The sequence below is a fragment of the Callospermophilus lateralis genome, chromosome 1, assembly GCF_048772815.1.
Source record: "Callospermophilus lateralis isolate mCalLat2 chromosome 1, mCalLat2.hap1, whole genome shotgun sequence".
In the NCBI taxonomy this organism is placed as follows: domain Eukaryota; kingdom Metazoa; phylum Chordata; class Mammalia; order Rodentia; family Sciuridae; genus Callospermophilus; species Callospermophilus lateralis.
Window position 1 is genome coordinate 77,875,362 of NC_135305.1, and position 24,213 is coordinate 77,899,574.

The 24,213-nt window shown below is 37.5% G+C and overlaps 1 protein-coding gene across 1 annotated transcript in view; it reads left to right on the forward strand.

Annotated features, from left to right (window-relative positions):
• Window positions 1-362: 362 nt before the first annotated feature.
• The window catches only part of Itgb8 (integrin subunit beta 8), an 84,860-nt gene continuing 61,009 nt past the window's right edge, over window positions 363-24,213 (forward strand). The window contains exon 1 of the mRNA XM_076863288.2: window positions 363-489. Within this exon, the coding sequence (XP_076719403.2) occupies window positions 363-489 (127 nt within the window). The remainder of the gene's footprint in view (window positions 490-24,213) is intronic.

Here is a 24,213-nt window from a genome sequence, read left to right on the forward strand (position 1 = left end):
TATGCAGCAGAGCCCCATCGGCTGGAGAGAAACAAAAGCTCTTTTCTTTGTCCCGGAGCGGGCTTTGGAGCCCTCGATCGCGTCGCCGCCGCTGGCCATCGGCCGTCGGAGGAGGTGCTTTTCGCGGAGACTCCAGGGCTGGCCGAGTGGATCTGGGAGGGCCGCGGGAGCCCTGAGATGCAGAGCAGTGCTCGGGCCCACGTACCTGCACAGCTTGCTCGGAGCCGCGAGATCCGTCTGCCCGGCCTGAGGGAAACGTCCTAGAGATTCCCAGTCTTTTGGCCCCGAGGTGCGCCCGGGAGGCAAGAGCGCGCTATAGGGAAGGAGCCTGGCGGCAGGCGCGGGTAGGGCTGCTTTGCATTATGTGCGGCTCGGCCCTGGCTTTTTTTACCGCTGCATTTGTCTGCCTGCAAAACTGCCGGCGAGGTGCTGCCTCATTTCTTCAGGCGGCCTGGGTATTTTCACTTGTTCTTGGACTGGGACAAAGTGGTAAGTTGTTTTGTTCTGTTTTCTTCTCTTTGCACCGAGTCTTGGGCTGGCAACAAGAGTTTCCTGGCCTGAGCATCCTGGCCAGGTAAGTAGGGGATGTCAGTCTATGTCTGCCCTGGGAACACAAGAAAGGTGTGTGTGTGTGTGTGTGTGTGTGTGTGTGTGTGTCAGCGTCCTCTACCGCAGGCGGCCTCAGAGAAACCAGGTGTCAAGCATTTCCGCCCGGAGTGACAGCAATAGCTAACTATACTGTGTATTGCTCCAGGGTGCTGAGAAGGCAGCGCCTGAATGGAAGTTCCAGGGAGGGTGTGGAGAGGGTTGCATTTAGGAATTGGAGTACATCCTTGAGGACAAGATCGGTATATAATGTGCTCCACATCTTTCTAGTGTTTGGTTCCACCAACCTTTCACTTCCATTTGATGCAAAGCTGTGGATAAACTGGTTGTTATAGGGGATAGGCTTCCTTTTTTTTTTTTTTTTTTTTTTTTTAGTCTGTGAAAGGAGAGAGCAGCAACACACACACACAAGTTTCTTGTATCATAGGGTTCATTCTGAGTAAATTGAATACTCTTGAGGAATATTCGTGCTTTAAGCCATCATCCTTTCAGCTTTTTCTTCAACAACAAAAATACTTTTGAAGCTAATTGATCCTTCACTGAGCTCAATCTCTCAGACTGAGAAGCAGTGAGAACCCTGGACCAAGGATTGACTTTTAGTCCAGGCAAGCCACCCTTCAGGCAGCATGGTGAGCTCCAATCCTGGTTAGGTTGGAAGTAGAAACACCTTGCTCTATGTTTTAGGATGTTAAAATCAAGAATTACCTTAAATTGGAAAGGTTAGTCCTTCATAAACCTTTTTTTTTTTTTTTTTTTTTTTTGTAGTCATGTGTAAAATAGGGATGAGAATACCTGCCCTCCATAAAGCAAAATTCAAGTCAAATTTCATATGAGAAGGGGTTGGGGGGCTTTTGATTTATGTAATAAAAATCCAATGTGAGATTGAAGCATTGTATTGTTAATAAACCATAAAACAAGATAAGTAATGATAATAATCCACTTAGGATGAATTCTTATTGGATTCTCATAGTGGTCAAACATTTGTTTTCACAAATGTAGTGACTATTTGCATACTTTAAAGTTTTCTTTTCACTTTTCTCTGTTTTGTCACCAAATCCTTAAGTTCTATAAGAACCTTCCTCTAACTTCTTTAGCTCAAGGAGTATTTAATTAATAATTGTAATTGTTTTGTAGACTAAAATTTATTTCTGTGCCTTGAAATGACATGCAAAGTTTCTGCCTGAAGCTAATTAAAATAATCATCATAACCTTATAAATAATAGTTTATAGTGGAAATATTCAGATAACTTCATTTAATTGTTACATGTATAGTTATCTAACATTTCTTCCAGGAAGATTTACCCAGTTATCTGAAATGGGGTCAATTAGAGTACATTTTTGTCTTGTGGTTACTTTTTTGACTTACATATTGATTTCAAATTAAATGAAACTTAACCCAAAGGAAAAGGTAACATTTATTTATCAGTTATCTTTGGAACAGGTATTTGTTGCAGCAGATTTTCCACTGTGTATAATTCCAACCTGTATCAATAAGTAACAGAGTTTTTTTCTACTTTTAGTAAACATACACATATCTACACTAGTAAAATAACCAACAGAGTGTATTTTGTTCCTAATAAATAGTCAAAGGAAAAAGTCCTACTCGCCTTCAGAATTTTCTAATAATAGTAATCTTTAAAAATTTGATGTGCTTGTAAAGATTAGTCAAGTTCTTTTATAATAGCATTGCATTTCCATCCAGTGACCAAAACTAATTTAAAGCCAATGTTATGAATGGGTCCCCCTTGCACCTGCTGACTTGAAAAGGGAATGCTTACCTGAAACCAGAATAAGGCATCCTTTCCCCTGTCTCTGTCAATATATAAAGGTTTCTGATGTATACTGATTTGAATGGCAGTTGAAAACATGCAAAAAATTTAAATTATAGCCAATACAACACAGAAAATTAGAGATCAACGTAAACTGTTGTACTTTCGTGATATAGCTACAAGTCTCAAATTATATGTCTTTACAGTGCAAATTAGACGCTTAAAGCAGGATAGAAATTTAGGTATCAGTTACAAAGGAAATCTTATTCCCAGGCTCAGTAGTTTACACCAAGAAAATGTTGAGGGCAATAAAATCATAGTAAAGAGACCATAAACTGCACAAGAACAACATAACTTTGTATGTGATTTTTGAAGTAAAATTTCTAGGTCTCAAATACATAGTTGATTTTTAATGCTGAATGTATAATGAGTGGAGGGTTTATAAATAAAACTTAAAGGTTTCTGATGCAGAAAATTATTGCATTTAAAAAAATCTTTCCCTGGTGGAAACTATCAGCAAGATAGTATTAATAACAATGATACCATAAAGTGGTTAATGAGTAACTGGAAAACATAAAAAAATACCTTTTGATTAATATTTGAAGAGTTATTGTAATAATGCTGTTACTTCCACATTTGCTTATTTTAAAATATTAGGAAAGCTTATGTAGCAATAACAGTGACAGATTTCAAAAATCACAATTTTTTAAAAATGTGATACTTATTATTACAATGAAATTTCATCTCCTATATTGTCAACTATCAAGTGTTTAGCCTTTTAAATCACTGTCAACTGGATTAGCATTAATCTCCCTCAAAACACATCTCACAGCATGAAGTCTTCTCAGAATTCTTCATGCTTTTATACAATGATCTGATATTTAAGAGAACCAAGGCTTTATTTAAAAGGTGAAATCTAGTCTTGTGAGTTACTTGCATAAAAATTATACAAATTAATTATATCTTGTAGCAACTGAAAAAAATTGGGATCTATTAAAAGTCATTTACTCTTGCGCTGTGTATGAAAATAGACATCTCATATTATTTGAAAATGCCAAAAAATTTTATGTAACCAAAATATCTTCTTAACCTACTACCAGATCATTTTAAATTTTACCACTTCATAAATTCCTTTGTGTTAACATAGTATTGACCCTCTGTTTCTTTTCGTTTTTAACACGGTGTTATGGACATTTTCAAACATAGACTGATGCAGAGAGAATGGTATAAGGAACCACCCATCAGCCAGCTTCACTAACTATCAACTTAAAAGTAACTCACGTCTCCTCCCAGTTCATCCCCTTACCCTAACTAAATTATTTTGAAACAAACTTCTCATGACGTTTCATCCAATATTCCAGCAAATTTAAACACTACTGGAGGAGAAACACATTGTCATTTATCTCAAAGCTTGTATTTTTTTTTAATGAAATTTAGGACCATAAGAATGTTCACAAGCTTAAAAGGAAGAGCCATGGAAGAGAGTGGAACAAGAAAAGACAGAAACAAAATTTCAACCGTTTACTTTTTCTGTTAAAGTTCTGTTTGGAATCTATTTAAAAATATTTGTCTTTAAATAGTATGCATAGGTAACATCTTTTTGGTATGCAAGCATATGAAGAAGAAGAAAACATAACATGAATAAATCTAATTTCCAAGACAAATGTTAATTGCTCTATCCCAGTGGACTCAGGTACACCTTGCTAAAGTTTCAGTTTTAAGGATTCTCCTCCCCTCTCATTGGCATTGTCCTCTATTTCTCATTCTCCTGTTGCTGTAAGTCCATACTTACTTTCTCCAGCCCTTCTCTTCACCTCTCTGCGGCAGCCAGGCCTTCTTGATTACCTCTGCAGTCCCACTCTGTTCCGATCACGTCACTTCCCCACCAAATCTGATGGCCAGTTCATAGTCTTCATCTTGTTTGACCTCTTGTCTGTGAGGGACTTGGCACAATGGACCTTACCCTTCTTGGAAACACTTCTACTCTTTGCTTCCTGGAACTGTAATCTCTTGGTTTTGGTTCCTTTTCATCTCTGATGTTGTTTCTTCTTCATCTTCCAAACTCCAAAGGTAAGTGTGTCGAGAACTCAGTCTTTGAAATTGCTCTTCTCTTTCTGTACTGAGTCTTGGGTTTAAATATTATTTCTGTGCTGACACCTCCCAGAACCTCCCTCCAGTCCTGACTATTCATTGATCTCAGAGAGTTCAGTTGACTGCCTACTCGACATCTCCATTGTGGTTCCAAAGACAAAATGCACGCTAATGTACTCAAAATCAAACACTCAATTTTATTCGTCAATCTTGCTCTTTTCACACTTCTTTTCAACTCAGTTAATGGCAAATCTGTCTCCCAGTAGTTCAAGCTAATATTCTGGTGGTATCCCAATTCTTCTCTATCTCTCACAGTCCTTTTATGACCTCTTTTGCCAGCATTCTGGCCCATACCAGAGTGGGCCATCTTTTGCTTAAACTCTTGAAAGCCATCTTTCCTGCTCCACAGTGCACCCAGACCTACTTTTAAAAGATGCACCATGGGTCCTGTCATCTCCCCACATAGAACTCTCTGTGGCTTTTCATCTCTCAGATTGAAGGCCAAGCCTTTCCACGACATTCAGAATCTCACATGAACTAATTCCTGATGACTGTCCGGTCTCATTTCCTTGCCCTGTCCTCTCTTTGTTCCAGCAGCACTGGTCCTTTCTGTGCCCTAAATGCACCAAGCATGATGTGCCTCCAATCTTGAATGTCCTCATCCCTATCCCTGGAATGGTCTTCTCTGAAATACATTGCTGATCCTTCTCCCTCATTTTGTCCCAGTCCACTCAGATATCACTGTATCAAAAAGGGCTATCCATTCCTCCCTGTCAATCCTATTCTGCCTCTTTCTTTTCCTTTCCTGGCCCTTTGCACCGCCGGGTACTATGTATTGCTTTGCTTACTGTCCTTCTCTGCTTCTCCTAATCCTGAAACTAGAATACAGTTTATGAGGAAAGGTGCTTTGTTGTCTTCCTTTGATAAATGTCAATCATGTAAATGTACCCAATGCACATTTGTTGAGGAATGAAAGAACAAATAAGTAAGTTTTGTCTCAATTGAATCTCGTATTGATTACCTATTTATTCCAAGACAGGGTTTCATTGACTTTCTCTCAGTCTCTTCTTTTTGTAATAAACAGATAAACTTAAGAATCAGGGTATGTTATATTTAATAGAAAAATAGCAGAATCTTCTTCAAAAATTAATTAAGGTATTTCTACATTTAGCAAAAACATAAGGGGAAAAGAGGACCTTAATGTCAATTTTGCTGTGATATTTTGTGGAATCAATTCTTATAATCTCTGTTTTTTCAAGAATTATAAAAAGTATATGATATTTTCAGGTGGTAGAATTGTTAATAGAAGCCTAAAAACACTAACTGGGTAAAAAAAAAGTTTTCAGAATAATTCTATTAACTGATAACTCTTAAAAATGAATGTTAAAGTTTTAAAGATATTATAATATTTACTCATTAATATATTTTCCTACCAAGCTAATCATACCTTGATAATAGACTGAAAACAAGTTAAGTATTATAATATATCAAGAGAAGTGGAGGGATATCTCAGAAAAGAAAGAGATTTTTTTTTCTTAATAAGATATAATTTATATAGGCAATTAAAAAGACAAATTTGATAATTAGTTTTCATTCCAAATAGGTTTTTTATGAGATCTGAGAAATATTGTGATACCATACACTATATGTCTCCAAATTTCCTGTACTTCTTTTTAAATGAAACTTTCTGGTAGAAAATATAGCATTTGAGATCATCTGATCTTTTTTTTTTTTTTTTTTTTTTTTTTTTTTAAGAGAGAGTGGGAGAGAGAGAGAGAGGGACAGAGAGAGAATTTTTTTAATATTTATTTCTTTAGTTATCGGCGGACACAACATCTTTGTTTGTACGTGGTGCTGAGAATCGAACCCGGGCCACACGCATGCCAGGCGAACGCGCTACCGCTTGAGCCACATTCCCAGCCCAGATCATCTGATCTTTATTCTTTAACAGTTTAGAGTCTTCTCTGCTTCCACTGGGTTAAATTTGAAATATCCAGGTATAAATAGTTTGGTGTTAAATTCATCACTTTACTCTTGAACCTCCCCCAAGGCCATTTTTTTTCTGGAACACTAGAGGCTACTGTTTTGATCTAAGTTTCTTTAAACTTTAAAGAGGTGACCCAGCATACTGTTTGCCTTTGATACAGTCTTTCTCTTGTTTGTACTTATTAAGTAGTCTCCTCCTTGAAAGTGCCTGTTATACAGCATCTACACACATTGCAATGATGTTCTTTGTGCTGGTTTGACCCATAAGTAATTAACTTATACTAAAACTGTGTCAGTTATGACATGCTCAAATCTGGCCTTACCAAACTGACACAAGAAAATAGTCTTTTGTTGTTGTTTATCCAATAAACTAACAACTTTATAATCGACTTTGTGTGTACTTTCTCAATCCTTATTGTCTTCAAAGCTCTAGTCCCTGTTGCAGCTCGGGTCGACTCATTTAAAGGGTTCTGTTAGCAAAGGACTGTGAGGCCCTTGGTATCATCCAATTACACATGAAATACTGGCTATAAACCATATATTGATTAAAACATATTGAAAATAATCCATAGAAAAAAATCATGCTAATTCATATTGGATTGTATTAAACCAAACAAATAAATACTAAATTCCTTATGTAGATGACCTAATTGCTAATCTTTAAAAATGTAACTTTTCCAATTATATCCTAAAAATATCATGTAGATATGACTTCTACATACAGTGAAAAGAAAGTGAAATGCTCATACAATTTAACAAACATTTGGGCAGCTCTCATCCTATACCATACATTGATGTAAAAGATTTAAACATCTCAGTTTAATCTTTATAATAACACTGTGAAAGCCAAATTATAATCCCGGTTTTAGAAATGAGGACATTGAAGTAAAGAAGAGATAAGTGACTTGTTCAGTTTCATCTAGCTAGTGAACAGAACAGATGAGATTTGCTCTCACTTGTATGGACTCAAAATTTCTTCAAAAGATTCCTGGATATTATACATTTGGCATGACTGTCAGATGGTAGAGGACCTCACTACACATGCTTTACCTGGTGACTCCTTGGACCCACCCCATAGCATGGGAAATTATGGGAACCTTGCAACCCACAGAGTCACCTCAGAGGGGATTTGGATTTGTGAATCATGGGCCTGGTGAAAACATACCTCCTGTGGAAGCCCCCAGAAACTCTCAACTCACCTTAAGATACTTAGTATGGGAGTTTTCATATGTGAGTGAGAAAGGGAGAAAAAAACGTGGTTTTTGTGGGGAGAGACCTGGAGTAAAATTTGGCTTTCCCTGTAACACTTGGATTTCCAATGTGTCATAAATGTGCATGACTTGTGGTTATGGGAGAGAAAGGAAAGAAGAAAAGAACTGACCAACTAAGTAATTGGTTGCCAGTTCAATTAAAACCCTTTGGGGACACATTCATGATATAATCAGATCAACACAGAGCTGCCTGGAGCCATTGTATTATATGTTGAAGTTCTATGTTTTTAATATGTTCTAATCATTTCCCTCACACATCTTTAATAAATTAGGCATTCTTTTGGCTGCCCAGCTTTTGCAGTCTAGTCACCTCTAGCAGGAGAGGTACCTAGATCCTGGCATTTCCAGGATGTCCTGGACCCCATGCATGTGCTACTCCACTTCAGGCAGCAGTGGATGCTAAAACATCAACAGCTTTGTTGTGAGCCCTGGGAATATAGCAGAGAGCACAGCAAAGTCCTGCTCTGATGAGGCATGTATTGTACTTGAGAAGGATTAATACATGTACGTGTGCGCGCCCGCATATATGTGAGGAATGTGTGAGGGATGTGTGTGTTTATGTGTGAGAGAGAGAGAAGTAAAAAAAGAAAAACAAAGCAAGGTAATTGAATAGACTTGAAAAGAGCAGACTGCTATTATATTTAAAATGGGCAGAATAGACCAATAAGGTAACATTAAATTTCTTTAATTTTGTTTCTATAGACCATATAAGGCATTTTACAATCTCTCCTAGACTTTAACTTTTCCTAGAAGAAGAAAATGTATGATAAAAGCATATATTTTCAAGTTTGATAGATGGAGAAGAATATTTTTTTATTGGTTGATCAAAACATTACAAAGCTCTTGACATATCATATTTCATACATTAGATTCAAGTGAGTTATGAACTCCCATTTTTACCCCAAATACAGATTGCAGAATCACATCGGTTACCCATCCACATTTTTACATGATGCCCTATTAGTGACTGTTGTATTCTGCTACCTTTCCTATCCTCTATTATCCCCCTCCCTCCCCTCCCATCTTCTCTCTCTACCCCATCTACTTTAATTCATTTCTCTCCTTGTTTTTTTTTCCATTCCCCTCGCAACCTCTTATATGTAATTTTGTATAACAATGAGGGTCTCCTTCCATTTCCATGCAATTTCCCTTTTCTCTCCCTTTCCCTCTCACCTCATGTCTCTGTTTAATGTTAATCTTTTCCTCCTGCTCTTCCTCCCTGCTCTGTTCTTAGTTGCTCTCATTATATCAAAGAAGACATTTGGCATTTGTTTTTTAGGGATTGACTAGCTTCACTTAGTATAATCTGCTCTAATGCCATCCATTTCCCTGCAAATTCCATGATTTTGTCATTTTTAGTGCTGCATAATACTCCATTGTGTATAAATGCCACATTTTTTTTTTATCCATTCATCTATTGAAGGGCATCTAGGTTGGTTCCACAGTCTAGCTATTGTGAATTGTTCTGCTATAAACATCGATGTAGCAGTATCCCTATAGTATGCTCTTTTAAGGTTTTCAGGGAATAGTCCGAGAAGGGCAATAACTGGGTCAAATGGTGGTTCCATTCCCAGCTTTCCCAGGAATCTCCATACTGCTTTCCAAATTGGCTGCACCAATGTGCAGTCCCACAAGCAATGTACAAGTGTACCCTTTTCCCCACATCCTCGCCAGCACTTGTTGTTGTTTGACTTCATAATGGCTGCCAATCTTACTGGAGTGAGATGGTATCTTAGGGTGGTTTTGATTTGCATTTCTCTGATTGCTAGAGATGGTGAGCATTTTTTCATGTACTTGTTGATTGATTGTATGTCCTCCTCTGAGAAGTGTCTGTTCAGGTCCTTGGCCCATTTGTTGATTGGGTTATTTGTTATCTTATTGTTTAATTTTTTGAGTTCTTTGTATACTCTGGATATTAGGGCTCTATCTTAAGTGTGAGGAGTAAAAATTTGTTCCCAGGATGTAGACTCCCTATTTATCTCTCTTATTCTTTCTCTTGCTGAGAAAAAACTTTTTAGTTTGAGTAAGTTCCATTTGTTGATTCTAGTTATTAACTCTTGTGCTATGGGCGTCCTATTAAGGAATTTGGAGCCCGACCCCACAATATGTAGATCGGAGCCCACCTTTTCTTCTATCAGGCGCAGAGTCTCTGATTTGATATCAAGCTCTTTGATTCATTTTGAGTTAACTTTTGTGCATGACGAGAGAAAGGGATTCAGTTTTATTTTGTTGCATATGGATTTCCAGTTTTCCCAGCACCATTTGTTGAAGATGCTATCCTTCCTCCATTGCATGCTTTTAGCCCCTTTATCAAATATAAGATAGTTGTAATTTTGTGGATTAGTCTCTGTGTCCTCTATTCTGTACCATTGGTCCACCCACCTGTTTTGGTACCAGTACCATGCTGTTTTTGTTACTATTGCTCTGTAGTATAGTTTGAAATCTGATATCGCTATGCCGCCTGATTCACACTTCCTGCTTAGAGTTGCTTTTGCTATTCTAGGTCTTTTATTTTTCCATATGAATTTCATGATTGCTTTATCTATTTCTACAAGAAATGCTGTTGGGATTTTGATTGGCATTGCATTAAACCTATAGAGAACTTTTGGTAATATCGCCATTTTGATGATGTTAGTTCTGCCTATCCATGAACAGGGTATATTTTTCCATCTTCTAAGATCTTCTTCTATTTCTCTCTTTAGGGTTCTGTAGTTTTCATTGTATAAATCTTTCACCTCTTTTGTTAGGTTGATTCCCAAGTATTTTATTTTTTTTGAGGATATTGTGAATGGGGTGTTTTTCCTCATTACTGTTTCAGAAGTTTTGTCTCTGATATACAGAAATGCCTTTGATTGATGCGTGTTGATTTTATATCCTGCCACTTTGCTGAATTCGTTTATTAGCTCTAGTAGTTTCTTTGTAGGCCCTTTTGGGTCTGCAAGGTATAGAATCATGTCGTCTGCAAATAGTGATAATTTAAGTTCTTCTTTTCCTATTTTTATGCCTTTAATTTCTTTCGTCTGTCTAATTGCTGTGGCCAGTGTTTTGAGAACTATATTGAATAGAAGTGGTGATAGAGGGCATCCCTGTCTTGTTTCAGATTTTAGAGGGAATGCCTTCAATTTTTCTCCATTCAGAATGATGCTAGCCTGAGGCTTAGCATAGATAGCTTTTTCAGTGTTGAGGTAAGTTTCTGTTATCCCTAGTTTTTCTAATGTTTTGAGAAGAATATTTTTCCTCTTTTTGCTATTAAAGATAATGAAATTCTCACATAGGGCTAGGTAGAAAATTGTTATAACTCAATGACACTAGATAAAATGATTCAAGGAAAACGGAGATTCTTCACATTTCTTAACATGACTTTTTTTTCACAATGTTTCCACTAAAGTAGAATTTCCCTTTAGTATATGAGCTTGCTAGGCAGGCTCCAATATCTCATCCCTTGCACGCCTACTCCCTCTACTCAGAATCTGCCATGCTTCTCAACTCTCTTCAGGCTTCTCAGCATGGTATCCAGCCCCTTCCCAGAGCACCACCTGCTCAACGTTCTGTGCCTTTCTTTTATCCCATCCCTACACCCACCTGTGACCTCCTTGAAGGGAAACACTGAGCCTGTTGTTTTCGTGTGTCCAATCCCTGGCACAGAGCGAGTTCTCATAACTTATTTGAAATGAAATGACTTCACAAATGAGGTGAGGACAGCAGTGAGGACTTTAAAATTGCACAGCTAAGCAAATAAACCCCTAATCAGCTCTAATCTTTACTAGAATTTGATCTTATGAGAAATGAAGTTTTCTTTTGAAAGTGGGTCATAACATAAAAGACACTTGTTTCTGCTTTCCAAGTCCACCCCAGAAAGTAATCTCTTGACCTTCCAGGCAAATCTTTAGCAAAGATCAAAAGCTCAGACTTCATATTTTTGAATCTTATTTTTTTTAACTTTTTTTTTCTTTCAAAAATTTCTGTAGCAGTTAGTCCTATTATAGGTGAATAAGTATGACAATACTTTTGATATTATACCATTGATGTTGATTTTTAAAATGGATTTCTATTTACGTTATAAATTTGTAGAATTTTATAGATTTTAAAATTCTATAAATTTATAGAATTTGTAGTCATTCTTAACCAAAGACTAAAAAAATAGTAATAAAAAGGCAAACTGTTGCAACCCATTTAATCATTATTTATTCAGGCTTTTAAAATTGATTTTTTTAAAAATAAATGACAACAGGATGCATTACAATTCTTATTACACATATACAGCACAACTTTTCATATCTCTGGTTGTATATAAAGTATGTTGACACCAATTCGTGTCTTCATACATGTACTTTGGATAATGATGTCTATCACATTCCACCATTCTTGCTAATCCTCTGTCCCTCCAATTTCAATAAAAATCTCAATGGTATTCCTCATAGAAACAGAAAGAGCAATCTTGAAATTCATCTGGAAAAATAAGAGACTCAGAATAGCTAAAGCCATCCTTAGTAGGAAGAGTGAAGCAGGTAGCATCACTATACCAGATCTTAAACTGTACTACAGAGCAAGAGTAACAAAAACAGCATGTTATTTGCACCAAAACAGACTGGTAGACCAATAATACAAAATAGAGGACACAGAGACTAATCCACAAAATTATAATTATCTTATATTAGACAAAGTTGCCAAAAACGTGCATTGGAGAAAAGATAGCATCTTCAATGGTGCTGGGAAAACTGGAAATCCATATGCAACAAAATTAAATTAAACCCCTATCTCTCACCATGCACAAAACTCAACTAAAAGTGGATCAATGACTTAGGAATTATTTAGGTTTTCTTAAAGCACCTTCAATTTTATGATAGGCATTATCCTGAGCTCTATAGTTAAAAGGATAAGAGTTGTTAAAATTTGGGAAGGATTTCTTTAGGCCAGGCACCCTCCTGAACACATGATATGAAAACATAATATAGTCCTGAATGCCATAATCCTTCAATTTATGAACTGTTACTACTATAAGTAGGCAAACTAATTACAGAGAAATTGAATAACATCTTCAAGATCTCTTAGCTGATAAGTAATGGAGTCAGAATTCTGACCTAAGCTCTGGATTTGACTCATCATTCTGCATCTCCATTATAGACAGCTTCCAAGGGTGAGTCCAGTTCCTATCCCTGCCTTGGAGGTCCTGCATCTGTCCTCCTCTTACTATGGTCCCAACCAGGAACAAGGAGTCCACAGAGTACACCCATCTAGGATCTGTCACCCACTACTAGATCATCTCCACAATTCTCTGCCCAACAGCCCCAAGCTACTGTCAGGGCCTTCTTTCTTTTGGTAAATCACATCACCCATGTTTCCAAATCCTGGGCAAGGATGACCAAAGGTGGCTGATGCCAAGAGAAGTAGATGGAGCTCAGACATGTGGGCTGGAGTGCCCAGGCTACAAGTTCAAATGTGGAATAGGAGGGGGATGGATCCTAGACTGGAGAGGCAGTGCTCACTGCCAAATTCCCAGCCAGAGATCTAAAGGGATCTAAAGCCAGAGATCTAGCCTCCTAAATCATAAGTGCATATCTTCCAAGGAAGAAAGATCAACTTATTGTATTTAATGATTTCTTGGCCTAGTTTATAAGAGTTAAATATTTGGTCTTGCTATGCCCACTACTGTTTGATCTCTCTTGCTCTTAACCCTAAAAAAGTTAGGGCAGTTGAAATATTTCTGGGGTGGGGCAGACAAGCAATGGAAGTACCGGGTCATTTGTGTAATAGCTACCTGTGTCAATGAGCTTTTAAATTTCCATAAATAAATCTCTGTTGGGATGTGTACAGATGATGGAGTTCCACCCTCTTGCAAAGAGTGTTATAATGGGAGCTAGTGTGTGCATATTCTTAATTTAGTTTTACATTTTATTTTTGCTATTATTTTAAAACTTGTCACGGGCAAGAACATTTTACTGACATGAATGAACTAAATTTGGTCAAATTATTCAGCTGACATATTTAATATGTATAAGTTAATTAATGTGTTGAGAAACACCACCACACTGCCTTTATGGAGTGAAAGGACAATTTTTCAATATAAAATCAATCTTAATATGACCTTTTTTGTACTTTCACAGTCAGAAAATTGGTATAATTTACACACCAAAAAAACTGTAATGAAAGTCTGAATTATTTCCACTGCAAGTTTATAATTTAATTTCAACAATCCCACCTTTCAACAAAAGTGCAGGGACCAGTACTTGCTAGACAATTATAATATTAAACAGATATATTCAGGTTATTTCCCTGGGTTAGGGGTACAGCTCAATGGTAGATCATCAGCATCTGCCAGGCCCTGGGTTTGATCTCCATCAGCACACACAAAATATTTTTTTCTATAAATAAAAATAAAATTAAAATATTTTATTTTGAAAGTCTCTAACTGAAATTAACTTAGCAAATAAAATTAATATCATTAAATTAAAATTACCATGTTGAATTATAGTGGTCTTCTGGAAGATCATCTTAAGATGATTTTAAAAGATGCTTTTGAGTGCTGCTATTTGAAGTATTGAAAGTTCATCGTGTTCTGAAACATTAGATAAGGTCTTAAAAAGTGACCTTTCATTCTGACCTTATCAGTGAGCCAACGATCATGACTATTCTGACTACTGGTTTCAGACATACATTACCTCTCCTTTTAATATTTTTGTGTGTGTGTGTGTGCGTGTTTTCACTGACAAATACTGCTTTCTTTGCAATTTCAGATATGCATTGGTGCCATTTGATTATTCTAGAGTATTGCCTAAGTAAATATCCACAGTTCCTGGATAGTCCACAAGGTGAAACAGGAGTAGCTGTGTAGGACTAGTCCTGGCCAAATCCCTGAGGAGGGATTGGGTTTGGAAGTGAGGAGAAGGGCTGGCAAAGAAGGCAGGAGAATGGGAAACTAGAAGCATTTTAGCTCTGAAAAGCTGTGAAGAATATGTCTTCCAGGTATATGAGGTGTACAGGGGATTTTGTTCAGGGATGGTTTGATATTTTGTACTACTTTGGACCTAACTTCCATTGATATTTCAAGATATGCCAGTAGTAAATGAAGTCCCAGTTAAACGTAGTGTAGTTTTAAGGTCCTTTCCTTGGAATTGAATTGTTGCAGATACTAGGTAGAGACAGGCTTTTGGTGGAATGCATCATCCTTATGAATGAGGGGTGATCACTCTGCTATAAAGGAATTTTAGAATATTTGGATCAAACAAAGTAATTATTTTTTTTTCAAAATTATTTTACTAGGACTGGGTTGACATAATGTACCTTTCAGAGTGCCAGACTAGGTGATGTCTTTTCTAATTGCCTGCTGGAGAGGAGCTAAAAGGCTAGTCTGGCTATGCCTGGTCATGTAAGTTATTCATTGACTGCAGCTGAACAAAGAATACAAGAAAGTTGTGGGATGGCCAGCAATTGCTGTAGAACTGGATGTTCTAGTTGGAAACAAAGAAGTCATTGTAGCAAACTGTATTGTTGGCAAAAAAAGACTCACCATGTCCAAGCTGGTCCCTTTCTTAGCACTAGGCATACCTCCCAAGGTATTGCTCCATTGTCTTTATGCATTTGGTTTGGATTTTTATGGGGAATTGAACACAAATGGGTCATAACTTGCAAAAGAGAACCCTCTACAAATGATAGAGCTCAGGTTCCAAGAAAATTCATATGAAGGTGGTAACAATGAAAGTAAAAACAAACACATTACTCAAGATGGAAATCACAGTCTCAGCTATACTGTTTTGATTGAAAACTTCCGCTTAAATGAGAATTTCAATTATATAGATAGAATGAGAACCATCAGGTGAGAGCCAGTGCCTAGAATCATAATGCCTGAACTTTGAGGGTGGTAATAGAAATGTGAGGACTAAATGTTTAGTAATAGTCCTTAATTCCAAGGATGTACCATATTTGATACCTCATGAAGAATCTAAGCACATGCAAATCCAAGACCTTCAATGTCCTGATGCTCCATGGCATCTGATGGGTCTATGAAGGGTTGAGAGAAGGGACAGGGACTCTTGAGCACTATCTGTGCAGCTGGAGAGTGAGGCCCAGCCCTCCTTATTAGGGTGCACATTGACGTGAATCTACACATCCAGGGCTGACCCTGGGCTGCTTGGAGGTCAGCTTAGCATCTGTTGTGTGCCAGAGCTCACAGTACTCTGAGGTTGGATTATCTGGTGTGAGACTTTTGGGGGCAGAGGTTGACTTATGGATATTGCGAAAAATCAGACATCAGGGCTTGTGGGAGAAATTCAGCCTCCCAGGGATGTGTTTGATTTTGAAACAACAACAAAAAAAGACAAGTGTTGCCTCTGACCGAACTTCCTGGCAGTGTAGGAATGTTTGGTCACTCAGAACTATCACTGGATGTTACCCTCTTCTTTCTTACAGATGAACTTCTTAAATATTGATGGCATGAGTTTATTTTTCTCCTACACCAGATAATTCTAAATCTTTGTGCTTAATTTTTTTTTCATCAACAAAAATATCCCAGGTGTGGAATGCAGGTATTCTTGGCATTTTGAACAAACTAGATTCTTCTAGTATTGTATTAAGGAACATTCGATCACAAAATACACCAGAGTTGGGCCTTTGAGTTCTCTAAAACTGCCATATTGTCAGAGGACCTACTAAATTTTCAATCTACTTGAAAATCCTCATGAAGGGTATTTACTGATAAGCAGAGAAGTAACATACCCTGAAAACTTCCAATAAATACTGAATGGCCTTGACTTTCAGAGGCCCATCTGTTGTTCTGGTTTGAATATGATATGTCCCCCAAAAGCTTCTGTTAATCTAAGTATGTTCAGAGTTGAATGATTTAATCATGAGAGTTATAACATAATTAGTGTATTAATCCAGTTAATGGATTAATAATTTGAACAGACTAACTGGGTGGTATCTGGAGGATATCTGAGTCACTGGACACATGCCCTGGAAGGGTACATCTTCCTTGTGGGCCCATTCCCCATTTTTTCTCAGCCTTTTAGTTGCCACAAGTGGAGCAGGTTTCTTCTCCATGGTCTTTTGCTTTGATCCTCTGTCCTACCTTATGCCCAGAGCAATGGAGTCAGCGGATCATGGACTAAATATCTGAAATCATGAGCTCAAAATAAATCTTTTCTTCTCTAAGTTGTTCTTGTCAGGTATTTTGGCCACACAGTAAAAATTGGACTAACACTCCTCTGCAGCATGGTGTCACTCTTAAACCTGACTTTTTTAGGAGGAATTTGGGTTCCCAAAAACTTTACCCTCAACCGTGCAAGTTCAGCTCTCTAGAGCTCTCAGGGGGATGGACAATAAGTGGCACAGGATAGTCCAAATGCATTAGTCATAGAAATCTAGGTTATTGGATGTCGCCCAGATACACAGTGACCTCCTCTATCCAAAGGATCACAGGAGGAGCAACATGAATGCTGTGAGACTGGCAGGGAATTTCAAAATGCAAGATGGCAGTTCCAATCATGTGCATACCTGTGGCACTTTTGGTAAAAGATCTTTCATCCATTTATTTTCTAAATTGTTACCATGCAAAGATGAGATATAGTGGGGTTCTGGGTGCTTCAGATTTGTACTGAAGGCAAAATCAACACAAGCTTAGGCTGAGTTGAGAGCACAGAAACCTGAAAACACTTGAGTTTGGAATTTAGTTGGCATGTGAGAACAGTGCAGAGCCTTCCAGATCAGAAGGAATAGATAAATCCAGGCACTTCTGCATGGGTCAATGGATTTGAAACATGAATCTGAGAAGATAGGCATGCTATAGTCTGTTAAGGTGAGGCAGTTTCTCCTGTAATGCCTCTTTATGGTCTTTCTGTAATTTCAAAGGCAACTTAGGGATTTAGGCAGAAGTGTTGGGTTGAACCTGAAAGGGATCAAGTGTTGGAAAACAAGAGATCTGAGGTCTAAGGGGAAGTGGAGTAGGAACTAGAAGAGTTCAGGAATCAAAGATTATACCCAGGGTGTTGGATGTGGGGGAATGATTTCATGTCTCCAAACAGGTTGCTGCTGTTTTGCTACTTATTACTAATCCAGCTGAATGGGCCACCTCTCAACAGCAGCCTGACAATATGGTGTGCTTTCTAAGAGACAGAATCTACTGGAGAACCAAACTGAATAAACATGCAATCCTATAATAAAAGGACTGAGGGAATTCCACAGGGACATTTTCTCTGAACCTCCCTGTTTCCCCTGGAGGCGACATCCTCTTGTGATCTGACCCATATATGCTGTCTGTTCCTTATGGTGACACACTTGTTAAGGTTCTGCCTTATGTCAGGTTTTGCTGTTACTTCATAAGCTTCACACAGGCACCTACCATATCCTTAAGATCCTCCACAATGCCATGAATTAATAGCAGGCATTAAATAATCTTTTTAATCTATATAGGGCAGAGGGATTGAAGGGGAAGGAAGGGGATATGGGGTTATTAATGATGGTGGAATGTGATAATCATTATTATTCAAAGTATAGGTATGAAGACACGAATTGGTGTGAATATACTGTGCATACAACTAGAGATATGGAAAATTGTGCTTTATATGTGTAATAAGAATTGTAATGCATTTTGCCATCATATATAAATAAAAAAATAAAATAAAAATCATGAATAGAGAAATACCATTGAAATCATTATAACTCAAAAATCTCATAAGAAGTAGATTTTTTCTGCTTTGTGCTCCCAAATAATCATTATTTCTCTTTTGAATAATTCTTTATCCTTCTCTTCATTCTAACCCAGAAGTTTTTTTAATGTGTCTTCCTTTTTTTTATAATTTTTTTTAGTTGTTGATGGACCTTTATTTAATTTATTTATTTTTATGTGGTGCTGAGAATCAAACCCAGTGCCTCACACATGCTAGGCAAGTGTCCTACCACTTAGCCGCACCCCAGCCCCTAATCCAGCAGTTTTTAATAATACAAACAGAGCTTCCCATAAGAAGGTGAACAACAGAGTAAAATTCTGGTTGCCTACAGTATGTGTGAAAGGTAGAGTTATAATTAATTAAATTCTATGATCATTCATATTCTGACTCTTTTCAAATCCTTTTAAGATGAATACGCTCATTCTCATGTCTTGGCAAGCACATCATTTAAATTTCTTTGATATTTGAGAATATCCTCACAGTTATCATTTGATCAGATTTGCAAAACCTCACAGTTACCACTTAGTCAATAAATCAGAAAGTATTGCATGAGCACCTACTCAGAGTACTTGGCATTGACCAGCTGCTGTAGAGACAAAGAGGATTTCTTGTGGACAGTGTAATTTCTTCTGAGGAACTATGTGGGCACACACTACAGGAGAGTGACGTAGTCTGGGAGGAGTTTTTGGCTACCAGTGCTGTAGATTTCTCAATCAGACAGGATATAGGACAGATGTGTTCTGATGCAAGACAGAACCTCAAAGTCTCTTATAAATATTAATACTTAATTTCTAAGTTTTTTTCTCCTTCAGCTAAGAATTAGAGGGCAGAACCCTGGTTAATGGAAGGTTCCAGCAACTTTGATTTTACAGTACATATGGTCTGCCTTTGTAAGTACAGCATGTTCTTAGAGACACCATAAAACCCATCAATATAAAGTGAATCCCAGGATATGCATTCTGCACCCTAATGGTACTTATGATAACTTGCGTTGTTTTTAGCTATTTGTATACACTGTGAAATGTGTGTGTAAAGACAGGAAGAACAAACGTGTGAGTATTCATTTTTTGGAGAGTGGGGATATCAGAGGCAAATTTAAGAAAAAAAGAAATACTACCATGTGTGCAAAGAAATAGTGCAGAACAGCTCGAGGAGTGAGAGCAGGGTCAAAGCAGAACTTCTCCAAGGCACATGTCCTGAGTTCCTGAGCTGACTGAGAGAAGGGGAACACGGTGGGGAGAAAGTTAAGTGAATAACCTGGAAATAAACACATCGTATCAGAGACAGAATGTGCACATAGGGCATTTTGATCACTGCAGAGAGACATCATTCATCATATTCAATAAAGTCACACTGAGTCTTTACAATGTACCTGATATTTCTCTAAGCCCTGGGAGATGGAAGTAAACAAAATGGTCAAAATATCTGCACTCTTGGAGCTTACATTTTAATGACAGGAGAGAAATAATAGACAAAGGCATAGAGTGTACATCATGCTAGCCAGTGCTCTGTGCCTTCCACCATCTATAGAGAGCACCTCTCGATGGGCAGCAAGCAGTACTGGCAAGGGAGGTGACAGTGAGGCTGTCACTGAGAAGCTGATATCTGAGCCAAGTCCCTGGGCCTCAGGGACACATATGAACAGAATGGTCTCCATCCCAATACATCACTTTAAAGGAGGAAACTGGCGCTCAAACATACATACCATTTAGTAGTTACTCCAATTTCCACTAAAATCTAATACATGAGTTGATAATTTGATAATTATTGTGTGGCAAGCACTGTTCAAGGTGCATTTAAAGATTAGGGAACAAAAGGACAAAAGTCCTTGTGCTCATGAGTCTTAAATTCTGGGAGAGTGGAGACAAAATAAATAATGGATACATGGTTGTAAGCAATTATCTAGTGTGTTCGAAGGTCATAAGTGCAATGGGAAAAAGCAGAGGAGGGTTGGAGGTTCATTTTTCGGAGAGTGGGGATATCAGAGGCAAATTCAGGGGTTCCCATTTTTGTTAGCAATGGCGAAGCTTGAACGAGGACCTGAAGGCACTGGGTGATGAGCCCATGAATACAGGAGGCTAGAGAGAAGGGATACCAAGAGTAGTGAGAGGCCTTTAATAGAAGGGGTCAAAGTGAGGCAGCATTCTGTTAAAAGAAAAGGGAAAGGGAACATTCAGAGAAGAGACTGAGAGAGAGGCTGTTCTTTTGGAAATGCACCATGAATTTCAGGGGGCACTAGGGTGAGATTTTGGAGCTGTAAAGGAGATGTGCAAAGAGGGTTTTGCAGAAGTTTAGAAGGATTAGGACATGCAGGGGAGATGAAGGCAAGCCTGGGAGTTTGGGGTGTCTTGTAGAGACTGATTAAACAACATCAGTGAGAGTAGGAACTCAAGGTATATAGTGGTGAGGGAGAGGGGAGGCTCTGGGGCTCGCTGTCAATTCCTGTACAAGAAAGGAAGGAAGTCTTAGGAAGCCTTTTTGGCTTCCAGCATGAAAGACTCACTCTGTCTCTTCCCAATGAGGAGATGGGCTTTCTACAGATGCCTTTAGCTACTCTTAATTCCAGGTGATGAAACTAATCCCCTGTATAGAGGCACACGACCTGTAGTTATACCTGAAGGTCATACAGACCAACAAAGCTTCCACAGTGAACTGGTCTAGGGAAGATTTTTCAAATTACCTATTATTATTTCCTCTTTGAGGATTTCAATTCTTGATATATATACTTGCATATGTATAATATGTAAATTACAGAAGCATGCTCAGTATACAAATAATTAACTCATACAAATAACTTTGCAGAAGTGTCAAAATGCAAATCATGTAAGGATTTGATAGTGAAGAGATCAACTCTACCAGAAGAGAGAAAGGAGGATTTGGTGGCAGAAATATTGTGTAAGTGGCATAAGTATCTACTAGCAGGACTGTAACAGGGAAATGCACAGGGTACCTCTGCTGGCAGGGAGGAACTTTGACTATGACACAGGGCATCAAGAGAACCATGGACGAAGAGACTGTAGAATTTAAAATAGTAGATTTTTTAAAAGAACATTTTGCTGTGGTCTGAATGTTCGTGTTCCTCCAAAATTCATGTATTAAAATCTAATTATCCATATGGTAGTATTAAAGGGAGGGGACTTTGGAGCTGCCTAGGACATGATGGCAGAGTCCTTATGAATGGGATTACTGTCCTAATAAAAGAGGCCTGAAGAAGTTTGTTTGTACCTTTTGTCTTTCTTCCATGTGAGGAAACAGCAAGAAACCATCATTCATTAGGAAGGGGCCCTCATGAGATCTATTGGCACCTAGATCTTGGACTTTCCAGTGCGCAATAAATTCTGTTCCTAATAAATCACTCAATCTAAGATATTTTGCCCACAGGACAATGTCATATACTTTTCTATTTCTCCAGTAGTGAAAAATCATCCCAAGTTTTTGTTTGTCTGTTTGCTTATTCAGTAGTGTAATAATGTGATCACACAGAATCAGCGAGTAGACCTGGCAACCACGCATATAATGATTTTTAGTGGTAAATGCTGATTGTGAGAGATTCTAAAAAGGTTGTTGCAATAAACCAAATGACAAATGAGGGTCTATACTAGAAAGCAATCAGTGGAAATAGAAAGGGGAGACGAGAATGCTGAAGACACAGAAGTAGAGGTAGAGTCCTGGCAACTTACAGGTTTTGAGGACCGTGAAAGGGAGAAATCTGTTTGACCACAAAGATTGAAATGAGTGTAAATGGGAAAATAATGTTAGTTAACAGAAATAGGTCATTCAAATTAGGAAGAGGAACATGACTTTTATTTGAAACCTGTGGATTTTGAAGATGCATCAGGAATCTACGGGGGATGTCCAACAGATTGCTGAAAATTCTGGACAGACTTGGGTGCTAGTTTGGAACTAAAGGTACTAATTTGGTAGTCATGTGTGAGGAGCTGAGTCTTAAAGTTTTGTTAGCTCATGAAACCTTGAGGTGTGAAGGTGAGGAAGAGGATGTGAAAATAGCCAAAGAGATGAATATGGTAGTAGTGTGAGAGTGGCTGAAGTAACCGAGTGCCCACTCACTGTTAAAAGGCAGAGGACATTTAAACATTGCTAAAACCTAGTTGCTAAATATAATTAGGAAATTATTGTTTGCCTTTGAATGAGCAATTCATTCAAAGGCAAAGAGGAAATGATTTTGGCAAGGAAGAGAAATCTCCTTTTCCAAACAGAGAACAAAGATAATTTTGAGTTGAAAAGAACTGAGATCACTTAGCTATTCTCTGTAATATAAAGTAAATCTAAGATCATATCTAAATGGGAAGATATGCTAAAATTTCTTGAATGATTCAGAAGAAGAATTAGAATAGTGAATGTGAAAAAAAACATGTTGAATAAAAGTAGGGTTTAGGAGCCAAATGAGGTGAGAAAGAAATTTTAAAAGGGTCTCTTCAGTCCTTATCTGGCTCATGGCTATGTTCCCCAAGGCAGCTCAAGGCAACTTCAAACAGATTTGAGCTGTTGCTTAGGATGTGTTATCCCATTTGTGTCTGACCTACTTCTGTGTACTTTCAACTTCATGTTTTAGAGTTCTTGGCGCAGTAGCATGCTTTCTGTTTCATTCTCTGATTCTTCTTGAATTTGTCACTATTTAGCTTCTCTTTGGTTACTTGAGCCTAAATTCTCCTGTGCGGTTTTATGATCCAGTGGTCCTCTTAATGGCCTGTGAGAATTCCTGTGGAAGCCACTGGCCTAGGGGATTCTTAGTAGCTCTGTCCATGGTGGAGGCAGTGAGGTGTGGGAGTGAATTGGGTGAGGCTGAAAATCCTGGAGCAAAGTGATAAATCCATTGTAAAAGTTAGAACACATTAAATGTGTCTGGTGATGATAGCAAAATAGGGCCTATTGAATCAAAACTGTGAATTTAGAAAGAAAAAAAGTGGATAAGTGTTCAGAGGTGGGGCTTGGGGTAGTATCCCAACAGCAGCAGTCAGAGCATGGAGAGCATTAAAACTGTTTGAAAATTTCTCTAGGTAATGATGGACTCCAGGCAAAGATGAGTTATGATGAAGGGGAAGCTGTAGCTGGATTATTTTAGGATTATGGGGACTATGAAACAAGAATTTTAAAGGACAGTATGGATAATATGGCATTAATATAAAATTTCCTATGTATACTAGCTGTACCGTGTGTTTGCATTCAAATTCCAGCAAAATTAAATAGGACAAATATTAATTGGAATAGTTGAAGGTAATTTAATTATTATAATAGATTCAGTATCTATCCTATAAGGTACAATTAGGTTAAAATCTTTTGATTATAATTCAGAATTTTCTTTTGCCTGAACACCTAAATAAAATAAAATTTAGAATAGATATAAATATTTAGAATCATTCTTGAAATTGTGGATAGAAGAAATTTTACTGTAGAGAATATGATATAAACCATATATTGTTGTGTAGTTCAAATCACATTAGTATTATTAGTGATAGTAATAGCATTAATTACTATGGTGATCTTACATTAGCATTACTACATTTCTGTTAATAATAGCAGTAATTACTATGATGATCTTACACTGGTGTCACTACATGTTCTGTTAATTTCTCATGCTGCTGAGAGTTACAAAAAATTCAAGTAGAATATAAGAAATAAACTTTTTAATGTGAAAATATTTTTTTATCATCTCAACTGAGCTCAATCCATATGAAAAAAAAACATTTATATAATTTACCTCTTAATCTGCACAGAAGAAAATTTGTAAATCAATCAAATACTGTATAGGGATAAACAACTTTAATTAACCATTAAGCAATCTGTAAGCCAAAAGACTTATATAATGTG